General features: G+C 43.5%; 1 protein-coding gene across 1 annotated transcript; it reads left to right on the plus strand.

Moving 5' to 3' along the window:
* The first annotated feature begins 790 nt into the window (after positions 1-790).
* Positions 791-22,680, plus strand: fam120c (family with sequence similarity 120 member C). The gene is made up of 17 exons (XM_070838896.1): positions 791-2,317; positions 4,969-5,215; positions 5,413-5,495; positions 7,557-7,685; positions 9,705-9,807; positions 9,956-10,029; positions 10,377-10,651; positions 14,586-14,748; positions 14,877-14,960; positions 15,163-15,334; positions 17,039-17,288; positions 18,750-18,864; positions 19,664-19,873; positions 20,216-20,468; positions 20,834-20,969; positions 21,296-21,359; positions 21,516-22,680. Exons 1-17 carry the CDS (start codon positions 1,802-1,804, stop codon positions 21,768-21,770), a joined length of 3,129 nt encoding a protein of 1,042 aa, XP_070694997.1. The 5' UTR covers positions 791-1,801; the 3' UTR covers positions 21,771-22,680.
* Positions 22,681-24,292: the final 1,612 nt, after the last annotated feature.

Below are 24,292 nucleotides of genomic sequence, written 5' to 3' on the forward strand. Positions count from 1 at the left end.
CACACACACACACACACACACACACACACACACACACACACACACACACACACACACTTATCCACAAAGAGAGGATGAGGGGGAGACACAAATAACGGCTGAAGTTGCACTCCTCCAAACTAGTTTCGCGTCACCATGGCAACTCAAACAGACAGCCTCGAGGCTCCGGTGGCCTACTTCACCCTGGTCCCGTTTTCCTTGAAGCACTTTTTCCTTCCGCCAGCATTCATCTGAACCACAGGGAGGCGACATACACACGAAGATGTAACATGTACGGGAGAGCGCCATTCTACCTGTTACACCACTCAAAATCATTTTTCGTGTTTCTCAAGTAACGACTAATTCGTTCTTTAATTCGCGTTTTCATTATTTATACTTCCTAATTTACTTCTGAAGTACTTGAGAAGTAGTTCCACTAGGCATAGACTGTATCATCAGCATTGACCTACCCACAGGAGCAGTTGGCTTGCGTTATATTGTGAATTTTAACATTTTGATATGCAGGAGAGGTGGTCAGAGCTGTATTCAGATTGACCAAGGAACAAATAACGGAGGTTGTACTTAAATCACTTGTGGGCCACTTGGAGAAATTCTACTCTCCAGCTTTTCATCCTCGTCCAAAACGTCTGTACCCTTGTGCTGGGAGTTGTAGTTTCTTTCTGTTCCTCGCTGCAGCCTTCCTATCCTGACGTGATGTGGCTATCGGACTACATTTCCCGGCGTCCCTGGGCCGCACCTCCTCCCTCCACCTTCCCTCCGCCTTCCCTCCCACTCCACTGGGCCGCGAGGAAGTCGCAAGATGGCTGATGTCGCTTGGAAGTAACGTTCCCCTCTGCAACATGAAGCCGTGAGTGTGGAAGAAAGCGAGGGAGGCACCATCGGGCTTTTATTTTTATTTTCTTTTAGTTACTTTTCTTTTATTTCGTCAAACATCCATCTCATTCCGCGTCGTGTCCGCCCCGGACTTGTCTTCGGGAGTTGACGCGTCAAATCACGCCGGGGACCCTGCCAGCAGCTAACAGCTAGCCACACAGTTAGCAAACGTTAGTTCAGCTAGCCAGGCACACAGCTTGTTAGTTTGTTTTAATTGATGTTCTGACACCTGCGAGCCAACAAGCTACCGCTACAAACGTGCCGAAATTGGCCTGAGGTAGTGCAGATTAAATGTCAGATATTTTACCTGTCAGATAAAAATACCGATTTTGCAAGCTTCTCGGTGTAACATCATGTCCGCGAACTGGCCATCCAGCCTGTGGGTTGCTAACTAATGCGCAGTATTGCATCTGTTTCATGTGCACAAACCAGCAGGATAATAATTTTGTAGGCATTTCTCAACAATATCCACCACCTTGCTGCATTTCCGTTATAAGCTGCCTACAACATTTTTGAAGCTGGTTATGTCAAAGCCAAATTATGGGAGCAGGAAATATGTTGAACTTTTTCTGGTTGTAGGTAGCTACACTGGCCTTGCTGGCATCTAACCAAAAATCCATAGGGATGGACACTAAACTGAGCACCCACGACCAAAACTGAGGAATTGGCATTTTGATTTCGGAACAAGTAACGCTAGCAGGCACACTTGTACAGCGGTGCATGGTGACTCATTTCACTAGTCTGGGTGACAGATAAGTTGTTTTGAAGGGTTAACCAAACTACAGTTAGTCACTACATCGGAGACCAGTTAGCTTGCCTGAAGTGCACAGCTAGCTACAGTCTCGCCCCACATCACATTACAAACACGGCGTACAGAACGTATTCAGAGCCCGCTCCCGGCCAGACACACAGGCTCAACAACACCGTCATGGGAGTGCAGGGCTTTCAAGAGTATTTAGAGAAACGGTGTCCCGGGGCCGCAGTCCCGGTGGACCTCCTGAAGCTTGCCCGTACCGCGGCCCGCCAGCCCCCTCACCACCATCACCCTCACCACCACCCACATCACCCAGGGCCCATGCCTCCCCCGCCCCCGCCTGCCAGGATCCTAATCGACGCTGACTCCGGCCTGCAGCGCCTTTACGGCGGCTACCAGACGGACTGGGTGTGCGGGGGCGAGTGGAACGCCATGCTGGGCTACCTGGCTGCCCTGTCACAGGCGTGCCTGTACCAGGGTGGCCTGGAGCTGGTCGTGGTTTTTAACGGCACTCTGGGGAAGGAACGCTGGCCCGAGTGGGCGCGGCGAGCTCAGGGCCAGCGACAGACGGCGCAGCTGATAGTCAACCACGTCGGCAGCAAGGCCACCCCGCCTCCACGGGCATGGTTCCTGCCCCCGGCCTGCCTCAGCCACTGCGTCCGCCTCGCCATGTTCCGCTTCCGAGTGCGGGTGAGCAATGCGATCACGGCTGTGTGAAGTTGTTTTGTTGTGGTGCAGCTCAATTAACACTTGCCCCTTCTGGTTGCACGGCCTTTTTAGTAGCTTACACCACCCAGCGCTGTTTTAACTCCTTCCACTTGGTGGTCAAGTGCAACAGTCAGCCCTAACCACTGAAACGAGGCAGTTCGGAATTTAGTTGATTAATGTTTTCACAAATACAGACCTGATCAGGCTAACGAGCTGTGCTGCTTTGGCTCTTTCTAGCCAGCAGAGCAGAGATTTCTGTCTCTAGCTGGTGCCTGTAGCTGCTCTTCTGTCATGGATGTATTTGGGATGGTCTGCTGGGAGGGGGAGTGTATCCAGTGCAACAGATTGTCTTCTAGGTGGCTGCTAAATCAGTTTGTGCACCCTTCTTTAAGAAGGCTTACAAACATGCATTGGACAACATGACCTAGTCTAGCCTATATATTACATAACATGAACTCAATGAACCCTGCATACATTGTTGAACAAGTGCTGAGTGGGTAGACTATTTATAGTTCCCAAGTGCCAGACACTGGAACATTAATAATGACATATGTCTTTAATTTGATTGATGATTGAGAATATTTCAATGAAAAATAATATTTGGTCTGATAACAAAAATGTAGGTGTATGCACTACTACTCCATCTTACTCTGCTATTATTAGCCTGCAGAATATAATACAGTAAGGTGAAATAAAGACTGTCATTCAACTCTCCTGTGGTGACATCTCATTACGTGGAAAAGAAAAACTTAACACGATGTGTTTGAAAAAGGAAATGTGAGTCATAATGTTATGTTGAAAAGCTGCGATAAATGCTGCAAATCCGCTGGTTGCCTCTCACTCACTGTTGCCTCCTCTCAGCATTACCTAGCTGTCTCCTTTTGCCTCTGATCTGCCTTCCCATCTGCTTGCATGCTAGTATCAGAAAAGCACAATGCCGTAGTGTGTGAGAGGTTAGTTGGAATAGAAAACTCCCACCCATGATACAGTGCAACACATTCAGATGCTCCTTGTGCATGTGTGGTATCATTACTCACAGTTCCCATGTGTACTTACTTGTTTTATTACCTGCGTTCTGAGAAACATTCCTATTTCTTCAGCTTCAAGTATCTCACCTCTGCTTGAATTACACCTTTACTAAAGTCATTGTGCAGCTCTTGCTTTGGTGTCCTGTTCAGCTTCACACACATGCGCACACAGTCTTTCAGTCTGTCTATTTGGAATGATTGCACATATATTATTATGATTGTTGACACTGGTTATTAGTTTCAGTATAATCGGTGAGGAACACAAATAAGATCAAGCAGTTTGAACAAGTCTCGTGACACAGTTTTCTCATTATCAGCTTTGCCTATCCTACCCCTTATTGCATTCATTTGAAGACAGAGATTTGATTACCAGCTCATTAAATAGATTTTTAATGAAGTAACTGATTGTAATTATTTAGTTTTCACACTGATTAACACTGACGTTGATTAAAAAGATTAGCATAACAATTCTGTCCGAATCGTGAAGCTGTCCTGCTCTCTCTGGCATAACCAGACACCTCACCCACCAACTGGGTTCAGCATGAGTGTGCTCTAAAGCAACTGTGTCGCCTTACGTCCACGTATCTGCATCACTACCTCTGCTTTGGAACTGATTGGTGCAGCACAATTTTCCCCCAAATTCATTTTTGCAAGCGAGCAAACAGTGGTTTATTAATTACTTTTATGGGCTGTGGAGCTGAAGTATTTTGCTGGTATACGGAGTGTCGGCACCAGTGGCCGACTGCAACACTGAAGTGTGTTGCAGTGACAGCTAGCATGGTGGCTGGTCAGTTTCTCAGATGCATGTCCATATTTGACTCAGTTAGGTGTGTTGTTTCATGTTCATAGTTCAATTATAGAGACAACAACTACTGTCAGGCCACAACAAATTATTATTCTTATTATTGACTGATTTGCCAATTATTTGGTCCATAAAATGTCAGAAAATAGTGAAAATCAAAAATTTCCACAGTCCCCATATCACTTATTTTTTTCAAACCAACAGTCCACAATGCAAATATATATATTCCATTTATTATGATATAATAAAGAGAAAAGCCACAACTCCTTACATTGACGATGCTGGAACTGGGTAAGGTTTAGCACTCTTACTTAAAAAAACCCAATTATCCAAGTACTTGCAGGTTAAAATTTCTGTTTCATTGACTAATCGTTGCAGCTCTACACAACTCTGCTGCTTTAACTTGAAATATGAACATCATAATGGATACATGCCAAACTAGGCTTCTCCTAGCAGGATGTAAACATTTCAGGAGGAGGTGCTATGTTTCAGACTGCAACTCACGATTATTTTCATTATGGATTAATCTGTCGGATCATTTTCAGATGTCAGAAAATGCTTAGGAATGTGATCAGTTTCCCAGAGCCTAAGATGATGACACCGAGGACTAAAAATCAGATACTGTTCTCATCTGATAAGCTAAGATCAGAGAATTTGGACATGAATAGATTGATTATTAAAATAGTTGGTAATTAACTTACAGCTGACAACAAATGGATTAATAGACTAATTGTTGCAGCTCTGATCCAGAGTTTGTGTTTTTGTGACCCAGCAGACTGAGTTGGTTGACTCTGTATCCACAGGTTGTACAGACTTTGGAGGACCACCACCAGGAAGTGCTGTCTCTCTACAGGGACTTTGGATTTGCAGGCTTGATTGCTCAGGATTCTGAGTTCGCCCTCTGCAACGTACCCGCCTACTTCTCCTCGCACGCGCTCAAACTGAGCTGGAACGGCAAGAACCTGACCACACACCAGTATCTGCTGTCTGAAGCCGCCAGGCAGCTCGGGCTCAAGACACAGCACCTGCCCTGCTTCGCTGCTCTGCTGGGTAACAAGCAGCACTCTGTCACATACGCCAGCCTTCACACACAAATACACAAAATCAAACATGTATCCCACGTTCCTCATTGATGTTTTCTCACTAAAAGACGCACCACTACTTGTGACTTGTGGTTTCGGCACCTGTATTTATCTGTCATCTTTGTTCATTGGCACAGCAAGCTTTTAAGAGTTCCTTTCTTGCAGGAAATCATATTCTGCCTGATGAGGACCTGGCTGCCTTCCACTGGAGTCTGCTGGGACCAGAACACCCACTAGCTTCTCTCAAGGTACCAAATGTGTCTAAAGTCCTCTGCGCACCACAGCTTACTCGAGGAAATGATTAGCTCCAGTAACCATGCAAAACTGCAATTAGTTGACATGACATGAGCCCTGATTTACTTCACATGTAAACTGAACCAGACCTTTACATGCTCCCCTGTTTTCTCATCATCTTCCATTTACTGTGCTAATTTTCTGTTGCTGAGTGCTGCTATTTCACAATAAGGTCATGTTAGTGGGTTAGAGGCATAATGCTCTCCTATCAATAGAAGGCTTTTGTTGTGAAATGTGCAAGAAATGTTGACTTTTATTGACAACATTTTAAAATCATGAAATTGATAAAAATGATTTGAATGAATGAGTCAGTAATGGGAAGAAAATACAGTTTTGTTTATAGATAATTAAAATCGCAATCGCACACCAGAAAAAAAGAATTTGATGTTTTAATCTTCAGTATTCAATATGTTCACCAGGCAAATTGCCGTGGTCATTGTGTGCAAAAATTGACTATTTGTTTGCGGTTCCTGGTATACGTTTGATAACAGACTTGGAGGTGGTGTGATGACTGGAAACAATGGACAGGGCACCGAAACTGCTTGCCATGGCATTCCTCGCCTCCATTTTGCCCATTATTTTCACATATATATATATATATATATATATATATATATATATATATATATATATATATATATATATATATATATATATACACACACACACACACACACACACACACTTCATAGCAGGCGTTTTGCCTCAGATGAATTTGATAGAAGAGGACATGTGGCATTTATCAGTAAGTTTAGACGGTGCTGCTTACCAAGAATATGAGTATATCAATCTGGAGCCTTCATCCATTCCTATAAGATACACTGATAATGAGTGAATGCCTGGAGCAACAGAAGGAATTCAGTCTCCTCTGTCATGACTAATAAGACCAAACAGATGAATTAAATATACAACTCGACGAGTGAGACGAGCAGAATCGGATGCAGCTTATTTAGCGAGAAAGTCTGAAGTGAAGGCATCTTCTGAATGTTATTTCTCTCTTTGGAAGAGTTCTAAATTACATTCAGAAAATTTTAACAAGCCCGTCTTATTTAACCCTTTGAACTTTCAATATACAAGGTCTGCCAGTGCTTGTGCTCTTGGAGTATCTTCAAATGCTTCATATCCCGAAAACCTGCACAACCTCAGCTAAAAGCTTATGTAACTCAATAAACCAAAATAATTGATAGCATTATTGAATTTGTATCATAAATAAAGAAACAAAAATCAGTCATGTTTTTTCCATTTAGTTTTGCTAAAGTGCACAACTTATCGACCCAAATTGATTCTGAATGTAAAAACATGAACAAAAGATTTAACATTTAATGAATTGAACTGAACCCAAAGCTGAAACACTGCATTCACATTCACACCATTCATACACCAATATGGCCATCATTCTGAAATGAACTATTCACAGCACATTCATGAGTGTTTTTGGGTTCAGTATCTTGCCCAAGGATTCTTCAATAGTTGGACTGGAGGAGTCATTAATAAAACCACCAATATTTCGAGCTAGATATAGCTAACATAGCTAAAGGGCTATGAAAGTCAATAAAAGTCTGCAAAGCTGCAAGAAGAATGAATTCTCGAGCTGTATTATTGTTTTTATCAGTTTAAAGAGGATTATGCAAACAAAGATCTCTCCTGGCCAGTTTGGGGCTGCCCCCAGGAGTTCCATTTTCACAGGTTTAAAGGTCTCATTTAGATCTAGAGATTTAGTTGTATGTCAAAATACAGCACAAATGCCTTCCATAATGGAATTGTCTTTGTTAATAGAGCAATGCCAAAATCTAGCCATCAACTTGTAATTGGAGTGGTGGTAAGAAGTCCTGCCTTTTTAGCTGAGGTCTAATTGATCAGCCATCTCACGGTACAATAAGTAGTAAGAGGCTTTTGCTTACCTCTCTCAAATAAAATGATAAATAATGCAGATGAATATCTTCATGTGACTCTATATCCCAGTGTTAAGCCTTGCCAAACAGGCACTAAGACTAATAACCTTGGTGCTGTCTCAGGTGCGAGCCCATCAGTTGGTGCTTCCGCCCTGTGAGGTGGTGATCAAGGCCGTCTCGGAGTACGTCTCCTCCATCAAAGACCTGGGAAACCTCGACGCCATCGCCAGAGATGTCTTCAAACAGTCACAGGTTGGCCAACTGAACACTGCCCCTTCTCAATGATTATTACTGATTGGTTTTTGGTATCATGTTTATTGGGGGGAAAAATGTATTACACAGGATAACAAGCATGCTTTTAACTTCATTTCTGACCTCACACACCAGACTGTTGCTGATGGTTAAGTAGGTCATCACTGTTGACACAAGACCTGAGTCAGCTTTTGCACTTCCTCACACATCAGTGCTAAACCACAGGATGACACCACTCCATATATAGATCCATGTATTTTATCTAGTTTTGGTTCATCAGATGAAGCTGCTGCAGTATGTACAGCACTGATTACACGTAAAACACAAATTTTGACTGAGCAAGTAGGGTTGGAGTCCAGTGGCATTCACGTCTGTGGCTGAGCTGAAACTGCAGTAGCTGTAAAGACAACAGACTGTAAAATCTACAGGTAAAAAAAATCAACTATCTTGCTAATTGATTAATCATTTATTATTTGAGTAATTTTCTGAGCTGAAATACAAAAAACTCTGGTTTCAGCTTTTCTAATGTGAGGATTGATGCATGTCTTTGTCACATGTGACGGTAAACTGAACATCTCTTGGGGCTAAGAACTGTAGGTTTGATAAAAGTCAAGAAGATGAAATCAGTAATATTTATTCTACTTAATCCTATAGCCAAAATCGACTGAATATATCTCTGCTTTAGCTGTGTACCGTACTGTGCATACCTAAAGACTGGTGGCACCGGCCCAGCATGTGCTCACATGTGACACCTTCTGGTTGGTTGGTCAGTCAGTTGATATGCTTTTTTCCGACCACATTCTCATTGGTCGGATAGTTACTGGTGTTGTTTTCATAAGGAGAAAAACCTTCTCAATTTTTTTTGTATGTATGCGTTTTTGCTGCAATGCTGTAATTCACCGGTATTGGAGGAATGGTGCTGATTTGAGGGGATTGATTGATATGAGAGTGCAAGAAGAAGAACGTGGAGCAGAAGAAAGAAGAAAACCAGTGTGTGTTTGTGTGTTGACAGTGCAGGGAATTAATTAGAATGAATTATAACCAATCAATTGTTTGAGTAGTAGGTAGAGTTTCAGTCAGCCAAGTTTTTCTTTGGTTGTCTACAGCTCTGCTAATGACAAAAACGTTTTGACAGCTATGGTATAAAAACTGTTTAAGCAAATGACTCCCAAAATGCTCCCTTTTGCTGTGAGAATATTGTGAGTTGTAGAGTGACTTGTTGGACGTGGACATTAAAGGATAAGTCTGGTGATAAACTGCTCATACTGGCTGTGTTTCCAAAGCCTGATGTGTTATTCCTCCGTGCCATGGAGCTCCATTGTTGTCCAAAAACTATTAAAAATACACCAGTGAGCCACACCATTCTACTGGGTGACATGTCCTTCATGATGATGAACACGGGCACTGTTGTTAACTCTGACTCAATCCATCATACAAATACTCTGTAGAGCACCAAATGCATGTGAATCTGCGACTCAAAATAGTCCCCAACAAATGCCGTATTTACTTGTGGTTTAATCAAATTTTCTTAAAACTACAGAGCCCTGGGAATTAGTAAGACCTTTCTGACAATGCAAGTATATATTTGACCTGTGTCAAGATTTCTGTCATCAATAGGAACAAGTGGATTTGTGGCTGAGACATGTCAGACTAACGTGGTTAATTTGGGGATTTTTCCATGGGATTTGTTATTAATAAGGAAAATGATAAGGGTGGAAATATTCTGTAATTAAGACATTTAGGTATTGTACTGATTTAGATCCAGATCTGTAATGAAGTGGATCATTAAAACCCAACCGTGCTGATGCTGTAGTTATTAATGGCACCTGTGTTTACACCTTCATATTAATGCTGAGTCGCTTCAGTTTGGAAAATGATCACCAATGGCCAACTTGAGATTATTACAAGTCCTTGCTTTGGTCTGAAGGGGAATTACTCAGTAATTACTCAGCACTTTGCTCAGTTAGAATCCCAGCATGATATGTAGTCAACGTAATGCTGTGTTTCCTTCTTCTTCAGTCTCGTATGGAGGACAAGGTGGAGCGGTTCAAGAAAGCTGTGGAGTATTTCTCAGCTGCCTCCAAACCACGCTCGCCCAACATGGGGCCCTCCTCTTTCATCTGTGAGTAGTAAAGTTTAGATCACATTAGTCTGCGCAATTATGAAATAAGGGTTGGCTTCCTAAACATGCATGAATGAAACAAAACGTTAATTCACATACTTGGTTTTTTGGTTTTATTGTTTTTATTTTTGCGTGCGCCCCTGTCTAGTACCTGGGTTTGGACCCACTCCATTTGGGGGACCACCTGGCCACATGGGACCGATGCACCTTGGAAAGAATCAGGTAGACTCTTCCGCCTGGTTGGTAATCCTTTCTCCCCTTTGACATGTGTGTAATTTGTTCCTTGCTCGACGTAAATCTACATGTAGCAGAGTGGATTAAGTGTTTTTGCTCTTTGAAATCCCTTTGTGGCATGTGCTCATTTGGGGGACAACTGGCTAGGGGAGGGGGGCGCAGTCCTTTCCATCCCAAATCCTCCCACCAGCCTTTATTAGATGCTTCTAGTGTGATGTGAAATAAAATAGGACAGTATCAGCCCACCCCTCACACCACCCTCTCTCCTCTCTGCTTTCCCCGTCTGCTCCTGTGCTTGTTTTCTTCCTTTTCCTCTCCCCTCTGTCCAATCACAGATCCCTCCTCCCCAGGTTCCGGGGTTAAAGCCAACCTATCCAAATGCTCCATATGGACCTGGCTCCACCCCTCTGTTCCAGAACCCACCGCCACCGTCCCAAGACTGCAACGACTCACTGACGGGCAAGATGGGCTTCTCTGATTGGTCAGCTCCATATGATTCCACTCAGGGGGGAAATCGATTACCCAATCATCACACTGGTACTCAGTCTGGTCCCTCTCCGTCTCCTTCCTCGTCATCGGATGGAGATGAACCCAACGATAACAACGCAAAGTAAGACAGGAAGGAAAGTTGTGTTTACACTATTCAGGTTTTAGCAAACTGTTAGCTCCCTTATTATATTTAAAGGATGCTCATTTTCTGGTTCATGTTTTCATTTGGGGGTACTGGACATGGCTGCTCCAGCTGTTTTCAGCCTGTCTGAAAGCCCAGTCTGCTATGATTGGTCAGCTAACTGCAGCCTGAGCAGGCACCCCTCACCCACTCCTGCATCAGCTCAGCAGGTGTCTCTAAAGGGGACTACGTTAGCCGAGCACCATGCTGACGGCAAGTTCAACATGCTAACCTGCCAAATTAACAGCGAAACAGCATAAAACAAGGCAAAACATAAAGCTTCCATGTCTGAAGTCGGGTCAGGGACAGCTGGTATTCATCTATTATTAAGCTTGTACCTTTAACAGCCCTCGTTAAAAAAGTGTGTGTGCCCACTTTCTTGCAGTTTTGCAGTACTTGTGAGGACATTTCTGTTTCATTTCCATCCTAACTGAAGTAAAGCTGCTGGGTCTTCACTTGCTCTGATGGTGGGAGGACATGCAGACCGTTGTTTTGGTTTTTGCAGCCAACAGCAGAACAATTTATGTGTTTTTATCACATCTTCAACATTTTAGTTTTACTGAAGTCAGTGTTAGGGAGGGGACAACACTGGTGGACAGTGGTGTGGATTCAGGCTTGCTGAAGGAGGTCACATGTTCAACAGGCCCTGCACTTAACGCACTTATGTTGAATGTTTTGTATAACATGTCTCCTGTAAGCAAAAGGGGGACTTTAGCATTGTGAGTGCGTGGCACCTTTTTTAACTAATCACAAGGAGAGCGTACACTTTGTAACAGTGATGTCCACAATGAAAATGGAGACAGTGGAGAAAATGGAAATTGACTTTTAAAAAGCGCTCAGATATTTGTGGGAGTTTGCTGTTTAGTCAAATTATTTTTCAAAGGCCACTTTATTCCTGGGAAACAGTGACTTTTGTGCTAATTATTTGTTTAATGCCACATGTTGTGACTTTACTGCTGTGGCCCACTTTGTTAACAACAGAACAAAAATGCTGGAATATGAGAGAGAAGAGTCACTTTCAAACTAGCTGCTTGTTACTGCAATGTGATGGTAATTTAACGTTACATATTTACTGCCCCAGCACAAGGTTTAGTACACGGGGAGAAAGTTTAGAAAGGTTATGTTTAGAGCTGCAATGATTAGTCAATTAAAGGCTCAACAGAAAACAAATGGGCAAGAATTATGATAATGCATTAATGCCTAAAGTGCCAAATTTATTTTGTTTCAGCTTCTCGAATTGAATTGTTAGGTGATTTCCTTTGTCTTGTACAGTTGTCTTTTGGTTTATGGCTGTTTTTCGGACATTTCATAGACAGAGAAATGAATGAGTTAATTGAGAAAATAATTGTTGATTGCAACCCATATTAAGAACACACAATGTTCTTAATATGGGTATTAAGAGCACTATGTTAAATTTACGTCTGAATTGTCGTTTCTTATGCACTGAGAAAACTAAAGTGCTTATAATGCATACATTTTTCTCAAGGAAACACTGTAAATAAATCAAATTTATATTGTTAGGGAGGTTCTTGCATCACATAAGTTTATATAAATAATTTTTCCCTTTGTCATGCAGGGGAACACCACTTCCCCTGCACAACCACTATAATATCACACAAGCACTTGCTCTAGATACTTTCTATTTTTATTCATGTCAGCTGTGTGGTTGAATATATGAATATTAGCATGTGAGCTAATAAGTTAACGTCTGCTTGTGTGCACTGCAGCAGAACTTTCCTACATGATTAAGTTCAGGGGGTTCACTTGTGAGAAGGGGGGTGAAAGTCCATGGCACTCAAAATGGTCATTAATTAAGGCATCAATGACACAATAATAATCCGCCACAGAGCACTGTTCTTCCTATCAATACAGGGCTTTGCTTTTCAACTCACAGCTGCTCTCCAGCTGTGCCACTGTTTTCTCTCACACACCAGGTCCCAGATATCGTGCAAGCATTGAGCCATTCTCCATAACGGTCCCCGCATGTCAGATAGATGAAGCCAGCAATATTGCTGTATGTATTTCATGTCTGAGAGGGATTAGAAAGAGCTCTGTCTTTCAAATCAATATCAAGTCCTGCTTTACCATCACGTTTACCCTCTCATAGAGCTGAGACTGACATTAAGGCAAACCTTATACTGTATAGAAGAAGTGAACATAGCCACTGTGACGCCACCCATTTGTGTATGGACGGCTGTTTTGAATCCTCTAGTATTTTGGCCATCATCATCTTAGTTAATGGAGTCAGAAGTTATGCTTGGCTTTTTTTTTTTTGTCTTTTTCTTTTTTTTCTTCCCCACCTTCAATCCATAGGCTCTGATTGGTTAGGTTTAGACATGACCCGTCTCTGATAAGAGTAGTCACAAGGTTGACCCGTCTGAAAACATACCCTGCTTTATCATCTGTATAACTGTACATGGGGCCATCATTTAAAAAATGACTGTCATGCTGTATTGAAGAAAACTTGAATCTAGCATTTGAGACCACAAACTTATTAGGACATTAGTGTTCACTGAGGTAATAAATCAAGGGAGGATCAGGCCCATTTTTTCATAGGCTTCCATACAACCAGTCTTTTTTTTCGCCACCTGCTGGCCTTTACTAAGAATGCAGGTTTAAGGCTCTTCCACATTGGCTTCACTTTTCAAGTCGGAGTTTATGTCCACTTTTATACAGTCCATGAGGCAAACATGACTGAGCAAGAAATGCAGCTGAACCATGCACTGCAAATAAATGCAAGTCATGTATCTGCTGGGCACTGCCTCTTAGTTTATAGCTATATTAAATAATAAAGTCAGCAACAACCAGTTCCTGAATCCCTGCTGTGTGTCTTAAAGGGGACAGGGCCTCAACATTAACAGGAAGAGGTGGAAAAAGCACAGTAGACTTCAGTGAAGTAATGAGAACAAGCCACCAGTTTGTTTTGTAGCTGATGCGGACCATCACTTTCACTGGTTAAAATGTCAAACGTTGCTGCAGGCAGGTCAAATCAGCCCTTGCTAATTAATTCTACGAGTAACGTGATAACAAGCCAACATTAAACTTGTATGGTGTGTGCTTATAGTGCTCTCTGCAAGCTCTGGGCCAAAGATTGATTGTGAGGGAAGAAGCTCCACGAGTGTTTTTGTTGTTCTAACAGGGTGATACATCTTTTCTATAGTGGACTGCGTCACTGCGTTCAAGGAGTGGCATCCTCCCAGTTTTTAGTAATTTAAGAATATAATCTTCATATTTTTGAATATGGACTTCCAGTATTTGGATGAAGTAGCTGAAAAAAAAAAAAACGGGTGCTAAATTTAGTAGGTCACACCTTTTTATTTTGATGTGTCAGATATTTATCAGATTGGTCTTGGAAGCGGGGCCAAAAACCTTGATCAGGACATTCCTAAAGCCAGGTTAATACGCGATGAGCGTCTCCTGCAATGCAGTGCATCCATAGCAGCTCTACAGCACATAAGTACATGTGTTGATTGGCTGACTTTTTGTCAACAAGCTTAAGGTGTAAAGTAGCCCCGCTGCAGCTTAGAGCTCTCAGGGATTACAGTGACTGAGCAGCAGGGAAAACCATCTACAGGGGATACACATGTGATTGTGATGAATTTTTGTCTCTTCTCACGTTTTGTTGACTCATTAATCTTCCAAATTGAGTTTAAAAGGTGGGAACATTTTGGAGTTTTTTCGAGTGTGTTAAGTGTTGGGCTTACAATAGCAACTATTGAAACAAAGTGAGCATTGAACACAAACTTGTTTCAACAGCACACAACGTGTTTGAGGAAATGCTTTCTGTGCAGAAATGTTGATACTGTGTAAACACACATGATAAGTGCCAGGCCAGGATGACTGAATACTCCCATTAAAATCCCCTTTCTCTCAGCCATTTGACGGAGAAGCCCTCTCGGTGGGAGGATCCTGCTGGAAGGGGGGGCTCGGCCTCTGGAGACGGTTCCCAAGGCAACGGGAGCGGGTCAAACATTCCGTCACTGTTGTCTATGGCGACGCGGAGTCACATGGACATAACCACACCCCCTCTACCTCAGGTGTGTGTCCGGTAAAGAAAACATACTTTCAAACCAAGTAACACAGAACAGTTGCAGCTCATGCTGAAAATGTGTATTTTGTCGTTTTGGTCAAAGGTACATGTTATTTTGGTTTTTTTTCATTGTAGGTCAGTGCTGAGGTTCTTCGTGTAGCCGAGCATAGACACAGAAGAGGACTGATGTACCCCCAGATTTTCCACATATTGACCAAGGTAAACGGTTTTCCACTCTTTGATGACATTTTTGTTTTGTTTGTCTTTTCATTTGTCTCTGCAGGCAGGTACTTTGTCTTTACAATGCCCCCAAGTCACCTAGTGTAGCTAAAGACGGGTTATAAAAAGGTGATAGAGGCAATATATCAATCTCATCAGAGCCCTGTGTCCTTACTTCTCCCTCCTCCCACTACACCCTCAGGGAGAGATGAAGATGCCAGTGTGTATAGAGGATGAGTGTAACTCTGAGCTGCCGCCTGCCTCCCTGCTGTTCCGTGCTGCCAGACAGTATGCCTACGGTGTCCTCTTCAGTCTGGCTGAAACACACCGCCGCCTGGAGAGGCTTGCACTCCGCAAGAGGGCTCCCCTGGAAGGTAGGTCCTGGAGCTGAGTAGAGTAGACTCCCATATTGATCATTGCTGGTTGTGAAGAGTATATAGACTGTACATCCACTCACATTTATGCTTTAATTTGTGTCCCGGAAAAAAGCCAGAGGGTCATGCTTTCCACACATCTATAACATAGATGTTATAGACTGTAACTATTTAGATGTTTCCCCGTAGTGGGTCGTGGATGACAGTGGCTCAGCATCAGGCCAGTCTTACTGATGCTGACCTGAACTCTGAGATGTAGTCGCCTGGGCAGTCAGACGACTTCAAGATTAGGTGTCTTGTTTGTTCTTATATGTTTAGATTATAATCTGTTGGCTAGCGAATTAGCTATTGTGGCCTCATTTTTAGGGACACCTTTTATTTTGTCATGTAACCCAAGATTATGGGGATATAAGATAATACGTTAAATATTTGTAATAAGTACATAAGTATAAGTCATTGACGAGGGAACATGGAGTAGCAACTGTACATTTAGATGCAGCATATATTAGCACCACTGCTGGCAAAATATTAGTACCACATTTCAGCTATTTAGAAAAACCAGTGAAAGAAACCATTTGTGCCAAAATACAGAGAGAACTAACAACTAGTGGACCAGAAGTGGGGGAGCCACTGGCTTAACATCTCCTTGTGGTCTTAGACAAGTTTTCTATCCAAGTAAAGCTCACCTTTTTTACTGGGCCACCTTGTGCATATGCTAATGCTTAAAGAAGGTCCTTGACCTAAAGCTGTGTGAATCATTGTCTTCTTAGCTGCATCACTGAACACAGCAACACAGGAAGCAACAGCATGGCTGGGTGTAAACTCTAGAAACTGAGTTTTGTCTCAAAATTTGTTTTTAGCTTGATTTATCGAGTATGCTTTTTTTTTAAAGAATAGTTTATTATAGTATAATCGTTTTCATTAAGTGCTTTACACACAATAAAACCTCAAAGAAACAACAACAAAGTTGAAATAAAACAGCTACAACAACCGTATCCATAAAGGTAGCATATAAGGTAAAACTGATACAACTCTAAACACACAAACAATGCAAGTCACAGATTGGAAATTTCACATAAAAGTGAGTGGAGCTAAAATCAAGCCTGTTTGTAAAAGTGTGTTTGTAGATGGGAGTTAAAAGATGAAACTGATTTTGCCAGTCTAACGTCCTCTGGTCCGATGCTCTCGGCTCTGGTGCTAAACTACTTTTGACCCTCCTCTGCTGCTGTCCAGTGTTCAGCTGACGTCGTCACCGTCAGCAGCCTGTTCCATTTGGACATACCGGTCGAACGGCCCTCATATGGTGCATGCTGGCACCTGAGCATGACTTACTGACATATCTAAATGTAATAGAGCATTCCTTTTTGGTATCAATTACACTCGCACTTTTCCTGAAATGAAAAGTGAAAATATGTGCTGTAGAAAGCTCAGTTCTCTAGAAGTTCCCTCGACCATGGGAATTAAACCACTTCATATATTTCAGGACTTTAATAGATAGTCTCATAACTGGAAGTTACAGAGTTGAACTCCTGCACTCTCATGGTTAGCAGCTACATGATTAGAATAATATCACATCCCTAATATACCAGGCTGCACCAAGCCTGGCACTGAAACACCATCGTCCCTAATGAATCCATAGTACCAACATCACATCAGTCCAAGCATTTTTATACCAAACGCAATTCTCTTTCCTCTGTGTTACAGTTCCTCCAGTGATTGTCAAAGAATGGAGCAGCGGTAAAGCCAAGTCAGCCCTGACTCCAGAGCTGGTTCCGGCCCTGTGTTTCCGGGAGTGGACCTGCCCCAACCTGCGGCGGCTGTGGTTGGGTCGTGCCAGTGAGGACCGCTCCAGGAGAACCAGGGCCTTCCTGGCCTGCCTACGCTCCGACTGCCCAGCCCTCCTCAACCCAGCACAGGTCCCACAGCATCTGCTGCTCATGTGTTGCGTGCTCAGGTATGACAGTGTGCTACACCACTCCTGGGTGTAGTTCAGTTACCTAAAATCTGTGTGTGCACTGCTGCTGTCATGACTAGTTGGTTAGTTGTTCAACAGGAAGCCAATAGCTCCACTGCGACCGTGTTCACACCAACAGCAAAGCCAATTTTTCACAGTGCAATTACAAAGTCGATGCAAATGAGGCATCAGTTGTGCACTTGCAAGAGTTTGAATTTTTCAACTTGTCTGGAAAATCTGTGGCATAGAGCTCAGAGTGCCCACAGAAAGTAATGGAGGATACAGTCACTGTAGCTGCTGTGTGATACGATACAGAGACCGGACAAATGTCATTGAGGAAATCGTCTAATTTGAAAATGTGTGTGTTATTTGATTCCAGCTATCGGTTGTACTTTACTGTGAGCCAAGTTATCACAAGCAAGCACTAGTTAGCACAACAGATGGTTTTCCCAGTAACACCAGCACACGGGCGTTTACCTGTGCAAATAATGCAAATAAACAGAAATCAGTCGGCGATCAAACTCCTGGAAGTGACTGTACTGTTTTGGATGTTGGATAATGTCACTCTTCATCAGCCATAAATATCTTGTTAAGCTCTGAATCTGTCACTGTTATCAGCGGGCCCATATGTTATGTTTACTGCCACTGCAGAGGAACAAATCTCATGTTCATTTTTCCTCCAGCGTTTACTGGCCTTGCTAATGTGCAACCAACCGCTATTGTATGTTTGAGAAGCACAAACCTGGGGTACAGTTAGCTGGTGTTCTGCTTTTTATTCTTGGAACAGCAGCTGTTGGTATCTTTTCCTACTGTTACATGACAAAATGTCTTGTGTTGTGTAATTGTGCTGCAGAAATTGTAAACTGTTCTGCTTTCTTATCACGATGAGTGATGGAACAAATTTAATATTGCGCTGACTATCATAGTGTTGCGTCTCTTGATCCATGAGAATATGCACTGTACATCAAAGTCAAATTTAAGTTCATCACAAACGAATGTATGAATAAGTCACTGCTTTGTGTAAGGTCAGTAAACATGCAGCCGATCGACAGGCACTTTGATGAACACGCTGATAAGCAGAGATGAAGCTTGACAACAGAGAAAAACTGTAAAAGGAATAGCTTACAAGTTTGTGTGGTGGGTGACACTGCATGACCTGTCAGTTTTTAGATTTAGTGCTCTGCTGGTGTTAATGCCAAACTGAGTGGATGTACAGGGTACTTATGATTTCTGTTAGTCTGCCGTTACGCACAGTCCTCGTTCCTGTACACCAGAGTACACTGAATTTAGAGTGCCAGTTCCGTAGTTTGTAACTATTGGCTTCTTTTGATCAGGTCAAATTTCAAATTGGAACAGTTCAGATTATCAGTTCAGTTGTTTGGAGCTGTCTGTAAACTGGAGACACCCGCTGTTTCGCGGCTCTAAAGTTAGCTTAAAGTTGAGCTATGCCTTCTTTCTCAGGTATATGATGCAGTGGCCTGGGGGAAGGATCCTCCAGAGACATGAGCTAGATGCCTTTCTGGCTCAGGCTGTTTCCAGCCAGCTCTACGAGCCCGACCAGCTACAGGAGCTCAAGGTAAGAAGCCATTCCTTACTTTGTAGGATAATCAGTGATCAGGGTTTTTCCACAGAATACACGTTTCTGCACACAATTCTCATTTTGATTCTTTTTTTTTTTTTTTGCTCTTAAGTCTCCATGTGCATACGATGTAGGATCACAAGCCTACAGCGTCCTCAAACTCAGCGGTACAACCACTGAACATACCAACCATACCACAGTACTTCACAGGGCTGTGCCGAATTGTTCGAAGCTTTGAAGCTTCAATCATAACATTGACTTTTGAATTTTAAAATCAACATTAAAATGTTATGCACCAATGAGAACGATCCTGGCACCATCGAATACAGTGACATTGGCCCAAGGCTGTCTGAGTGTGCAGCACAGATGGGCACGGCACTCCTGTGCCTGCATGTTAGGGTACGTTAGCGGCGCACCAAGCCTTTGGGGCGCTCCGTTTCCAATCCCAATTTAACCCCTCAGTGTTTACTGTACTTCTGCAAGTTATCTACCAAACGTTGTTAATTTGTTGCCTCGAACCAAAGATAATTTAACTCTGTGTGATTGCCACAACACACAGCCGTTCACCTTATCTACCAGTTTGACTTTAGGAAACTCAAAAGAGTTAATAGTACTGCACTAATTTAACTTGCTAGCATCTGTCAGGATGAATGGGAAACAGAACAAGAGACGCTTTTAAATGAGAAAAACTTCCTAGCCGACGGCTCCTCTTCTTGGCCAGTAACCTTAACAGTGGCTTGAATTTGTATTCCAGTTGTATCTCAGTTCATTTTTAATGTGGTGCCTTTGCTTTCAGGTGGAGAAGGTGGATGCCCGTGGCGTGCAGCTGGCGTCTCTCTTTATGGCTGGCGTCGACACAGCGCTGTTCATCAATGATGTGTGCGGCCAGCCGTTGCCATGGGAACACTGCTGTCCCTGGGGCTTTTTTGATGGCAAACTGTTCCAGAGCAAACTGGCCCGGGCCGCCCGCGACCGGGCCGCCCTGCTGGACATGTGTGAGGGGCAGGTACGAACCTGGGTGTGTTTTGTGAATGTAATGCTATGGCCGCGCGGTGTCAGCCAGAAATGAACTAGGGATGTGTTGGACTCACCACATGCTCACGTGCTCTCATTTTCACTTGCATGTGGAGCTGTGGTCATGGATAGCAGCGCTGCACACTAGTAACACTAGCAAGCAGAAGTGTAAAAATGCAGTAGAGTAAGCAAAGAAAGGATCGTCCTTGGGATGGACTCAGGACGTCTCTACTATTCATCGTCTCCACTCACACATTCCCAGGCTGTGTGGTGTTTTCACATGAGCAACTCTGCAGCTGAAAGGCTCACTTACAGCTGTCTCTCTGCTCTGCAGGAGGAGCTGGTGTCCAAAGTCGAGAAGATGCGTCAGGCAATCCTCGAGGGCATCAACCTGTCCCGGCCTCCTCCTCCTCCCCCTCCTCTTCCACCTCCTGCCTTCCTACCCCCCACCATGGTGCCGCCTTTCTACCCCATGCCTCCACTCTACCCACCGCGCCCCATGGGTGGCATGCCCCCTCATCATCACCACCCACATCATCCACATCATCCACATCACCCTGCTCAGCACAGACCCAGAGCCTTCCCAGGTACAGAGATGCTTTCTTTTCATCTGTTGTTACTCGCAGCTGCAGTGTAGCGTAAACAGTCCTTTGGGTAATCAGATAAAATGCAGTGGCAAACAGAGACGTCTTCAGTTTTGATTTACACAAATGATTTCTCTGAGTTCGTTTCACCGAATGTAGTGGCACATGTATAATTTCCTGCTAGTATAAAATAGTAAAGTATCTTAATTTCTTGCATACTAACTGCAAACCCAAGTAAACGAAGAATATCATTTACTGTATACATTTAGTATGTAGTATGGAAATGGGACAGAGTTATTGTTTCTTATTTGAGACTTGACTATAAATAAAGTGTGTCTCAGTAGTCACTTCTTTTCTTCTTTCTTCAGGCATTCAGTCCATCCCCCCTCAGGGAGGGAAACTGGAGATAGCTGGCATGGTTGTTGGCCAGTGGGCTGGGAACAAACCAATCCGTGGGAGAGGGGGGTTCAACATGCAGGTGGTGTCGGTGGGAGCAGGGAAAGGGTGAGTGAGATGATTTCAATTGTTAATTTTTTAAAGATGAACTACAAGGTAACTCAAGTGCGCGTGCGCTCTACACTGTTTTAGCAGAGAAATAGTAGATTTTGAATATGGACTTCACTTTTGAATTGATGGTCACAACGTAAAGAGGTTGAGAGTCTGAATTTGTTTGTCTAAGTTCACCAGAGTTGAACTTGAAGTGAACCGCCTGCATGGATTTACTTGGTTACCAATTCTGTGTGAAATCTGTCCAGTGGGAATGAGCCCTGAAACAGACCGCTGATACTGGTTGTGTTCCATCTTAACATCTTTCTCTTTCGTCTTCACAGGAGGGGTAAAGAGGTTCCAGCAAAAGTAAGGGGGGTGAAAAAGGCACCTGCCAACAGAACACAGGTACGACTCAATCAAGTGACCAAACTTTTACTCTAAGCTCTTTAAGCTTGTCGTACGTTCTCCTACATGCAGTGACATGTGACAGTGACATTACTCTTCTTACTTGCCATCATGCCTCCTGTTCTGTTAAAATTCTGTCTGACTTTCCTCCTCCAGACGTCATCCCCCCCATCCAGCAGTCCCCCAAAGCCCTCAGAGGAGGCGGGCTCCATGCCAGAGGTTGCGACTCAGCAGCTGAACGGCAGCTCAGCGGCCTCCGCCATCGGCCAGCCCTTGGAGCTGGCCCCCATGGCTCAGCCAATCCCGTGTGCCTTAGCCAGCAGAGACAACCAATCAGAGGGGGTGGAAGTGGAGGCCCCCTGTTGCCTTGACGACTGCCCGTCAGACGGAGCACTACAGAAGGAGGAGTGATGGCATCCTTCCCAGGGTGCACTGCTCTGAGAGAGTTCTCTGTGTTCGACTGCCTTTCCCTGTTTTTGTAGCCCTGCCTGCTAGCTGTGCACATTATCACATGGAGCAGGAAGTGAAGCGAGGCTCCCTGCTGCTCCATGTGATAGGCTAAAGCAGTTAGCTGTTACTTCCTTTTTAGTTTTCTCATGTGGTTTTACATTGTTTTATGAAGAGAGGTTTTCTCCATGAGTCTGTAAGCGCCCCACCCCTCAAAAATCCTAAATGCCTCCCTCCCGCACTCAGAGCAAAAGAAGCTTGAAGCCCCACCCCCATTACGACCCACCACTTAAATGAGCCCCCTCTTACGTATGGGTATCTGTACAGTTTGAATTTCTTATTTTGTGTTTTTAATGGTCCCGTTGTTTGAATCTCTGCACACAGATGTTAAGCTTGCGGTTACGGTGACAGATGTGGATGTGGTCTCCATGGTTACAGCATCTTGGCCTGGCCGCCATGGTCGGTAGTTGTGTGTCGATGCGGTTTGTTGCCATAGCCATCTCGTGTGAGGTTTGTCTTACATGAACTCAGAGTGATATTCAGAGTTAGACTCTGGATATGTGGAAAAGATTTAGTAAAGTGATGTATCATTCTTCTGTGCAGTGACCCTTGTCCCCCAAAACACTGCAGGCTAGCAGCTCTGCTAACCCCCTTTATTGATTAATTGGTTATCTATCACAGGAGCACTTCTGCACCACCATGGTATTAGTGTGCTATCTTACTTTGACCGATGTAGCATAGCCTGGTGCTTAGCTGTGCTAAGACTCCCATGAATTTATGCACCTTAAGCCCCAAAGTATGCAAGATATTACCCCGCTCCTCCCAAAAAAAAGTGCATTATTATATTCTCTCTCCCCCCGTCCCCCCCCGTCCCATTCTCCCAAAGCTTTGATTGTATTATCCCAACAGAAGCACTTAATGTTGTATTTAAATATAAAGAATTTGAAAAAGCCCCCCATACAGGTGAATTGACAGTCTGTGAGGGGTGTCCCCAGCGCAGAAATAAATCATTATGACATGTAAAACTACATTTAAAGGTAGAGATCTATTTGAGAGACGTCAGAATGTGAACATAGTGGTTTCAGACAAAGAAGCACTTTGTTTTAAAAATGTTAAACCACACTGGACAGTCCTCTACCAGGTGATAAAGAAATGAAAAACTCTGAGGCACCTTCTGGAGTTAAGGCCAAAAAGAAAAGAATAACGCTGCCCAGCAAAAGATGGAAATGAATGGTGAGGATTTGGGTAACTGCTGCCAGGCAGAGTTCCCTTCAGACTGGCCTCATACATTCAATCAAGAACTTTGCAATGAAGCTGAAAGGACTCATGAGTCTCCATGTTGAGGATTCCTGGGAATCATTTCCGGTTTCTCAAAAGTTATTTCCAAAGTGTATTTTAATAAGGCTCGCCGACTGAGGCAGCCAGTGATATAACAGGGGCGTGACAACAAAGCCTCAAAGATCCTTCCATCCTCTGGAGGTGATTGAGCAAGTTGTCAAGACAATAGCCCAACACTAAGAGCTGTTGCCCCGCTGAGCTCTGGTGTGTCACTTTAGACCAGCAGGAAGCACTTCCCTGCCCTGAAGTACCTCAGCCAAACGCGGCAGAGGCTTTATGGGTTGGATCACATGTCACATGACAGGAGAGAGAGAGAGGCCTCACGGCGGACCTGAGTGTGCCGCTCACAATCTGAGACTTCTAAGAAAATGAATTGTTTTATTAGAGCACTTATGTTTAAAGCGAATGAGATGTGTCCCCCATAGTTTCATCTGACTACGGAAATACAACTTACCAACTACTGGTAGCACAACTGCAAATGTAAAAGCAGTAGACTGACAGATAACTGCCTGAGAGATGCTGGCCATGAGCATTGTAAACTCTATGAACTTACTAAGAGAGGTTGAAATGAGCTCACTATGTTAAAGAAAAGGCAAGTCAACAAGAAGCACCTTATTTTCTTACTATGTTGATGACTTGTGCTCTATCATGTGCCACAAAATTGACATGGAAAAAGCTCTTATGAAATGCCGTTTTGAAGGAAAAAACCCTGACAATATATGTAAGTGTTAATGTAGTCGCGTCAGACATCCCCTCAGTTATGAACTCAACCATTACAGTGAACCGCTGACAGTTCACCCAGCCATGAGTGTAGGCCTACGCTCATCGTCACAGGGCTGGTCCGCGCCGCCGTCTCTTACACCAACACCAAATGAAATCAGAGGTTCGGATTTGTTAGCCGTTCTTGGTAGGGAGTGAGCATACGAGTGCTGTAGGTGTTTATAGGTTAAGAGTAGGTAACCGCGTCAGGCTTAACACAGGACTGTAATACACAGACACCAAGACTAGGCTAGAGAATATAGCTCCACTGGCCGAAATACTAAGTATAGAATTACTAGGAGTCATATACTTAACTGCTTTCAACTTTTGACATTAGTACAAATATGTGTATCGCAACAGTACATTGTTAGAAGATGGCTTTTCTGCAG

The sequence above is a fragment of the Pempheris klunzingeri genome, chromosome 11 (genome assembly GCF_042242105.1).
Source record: "Pempheris klunzingeri isolate RE-2024b chromosome 11, fPemKlu1.hap1, whole genome shotgun sequence".
NCBI lineage: Eukaryota > Metazoa > Chordata > Actinopteri > Acropomatiformes > Pempheridae > Pempheris > Pempheris klunzingeri.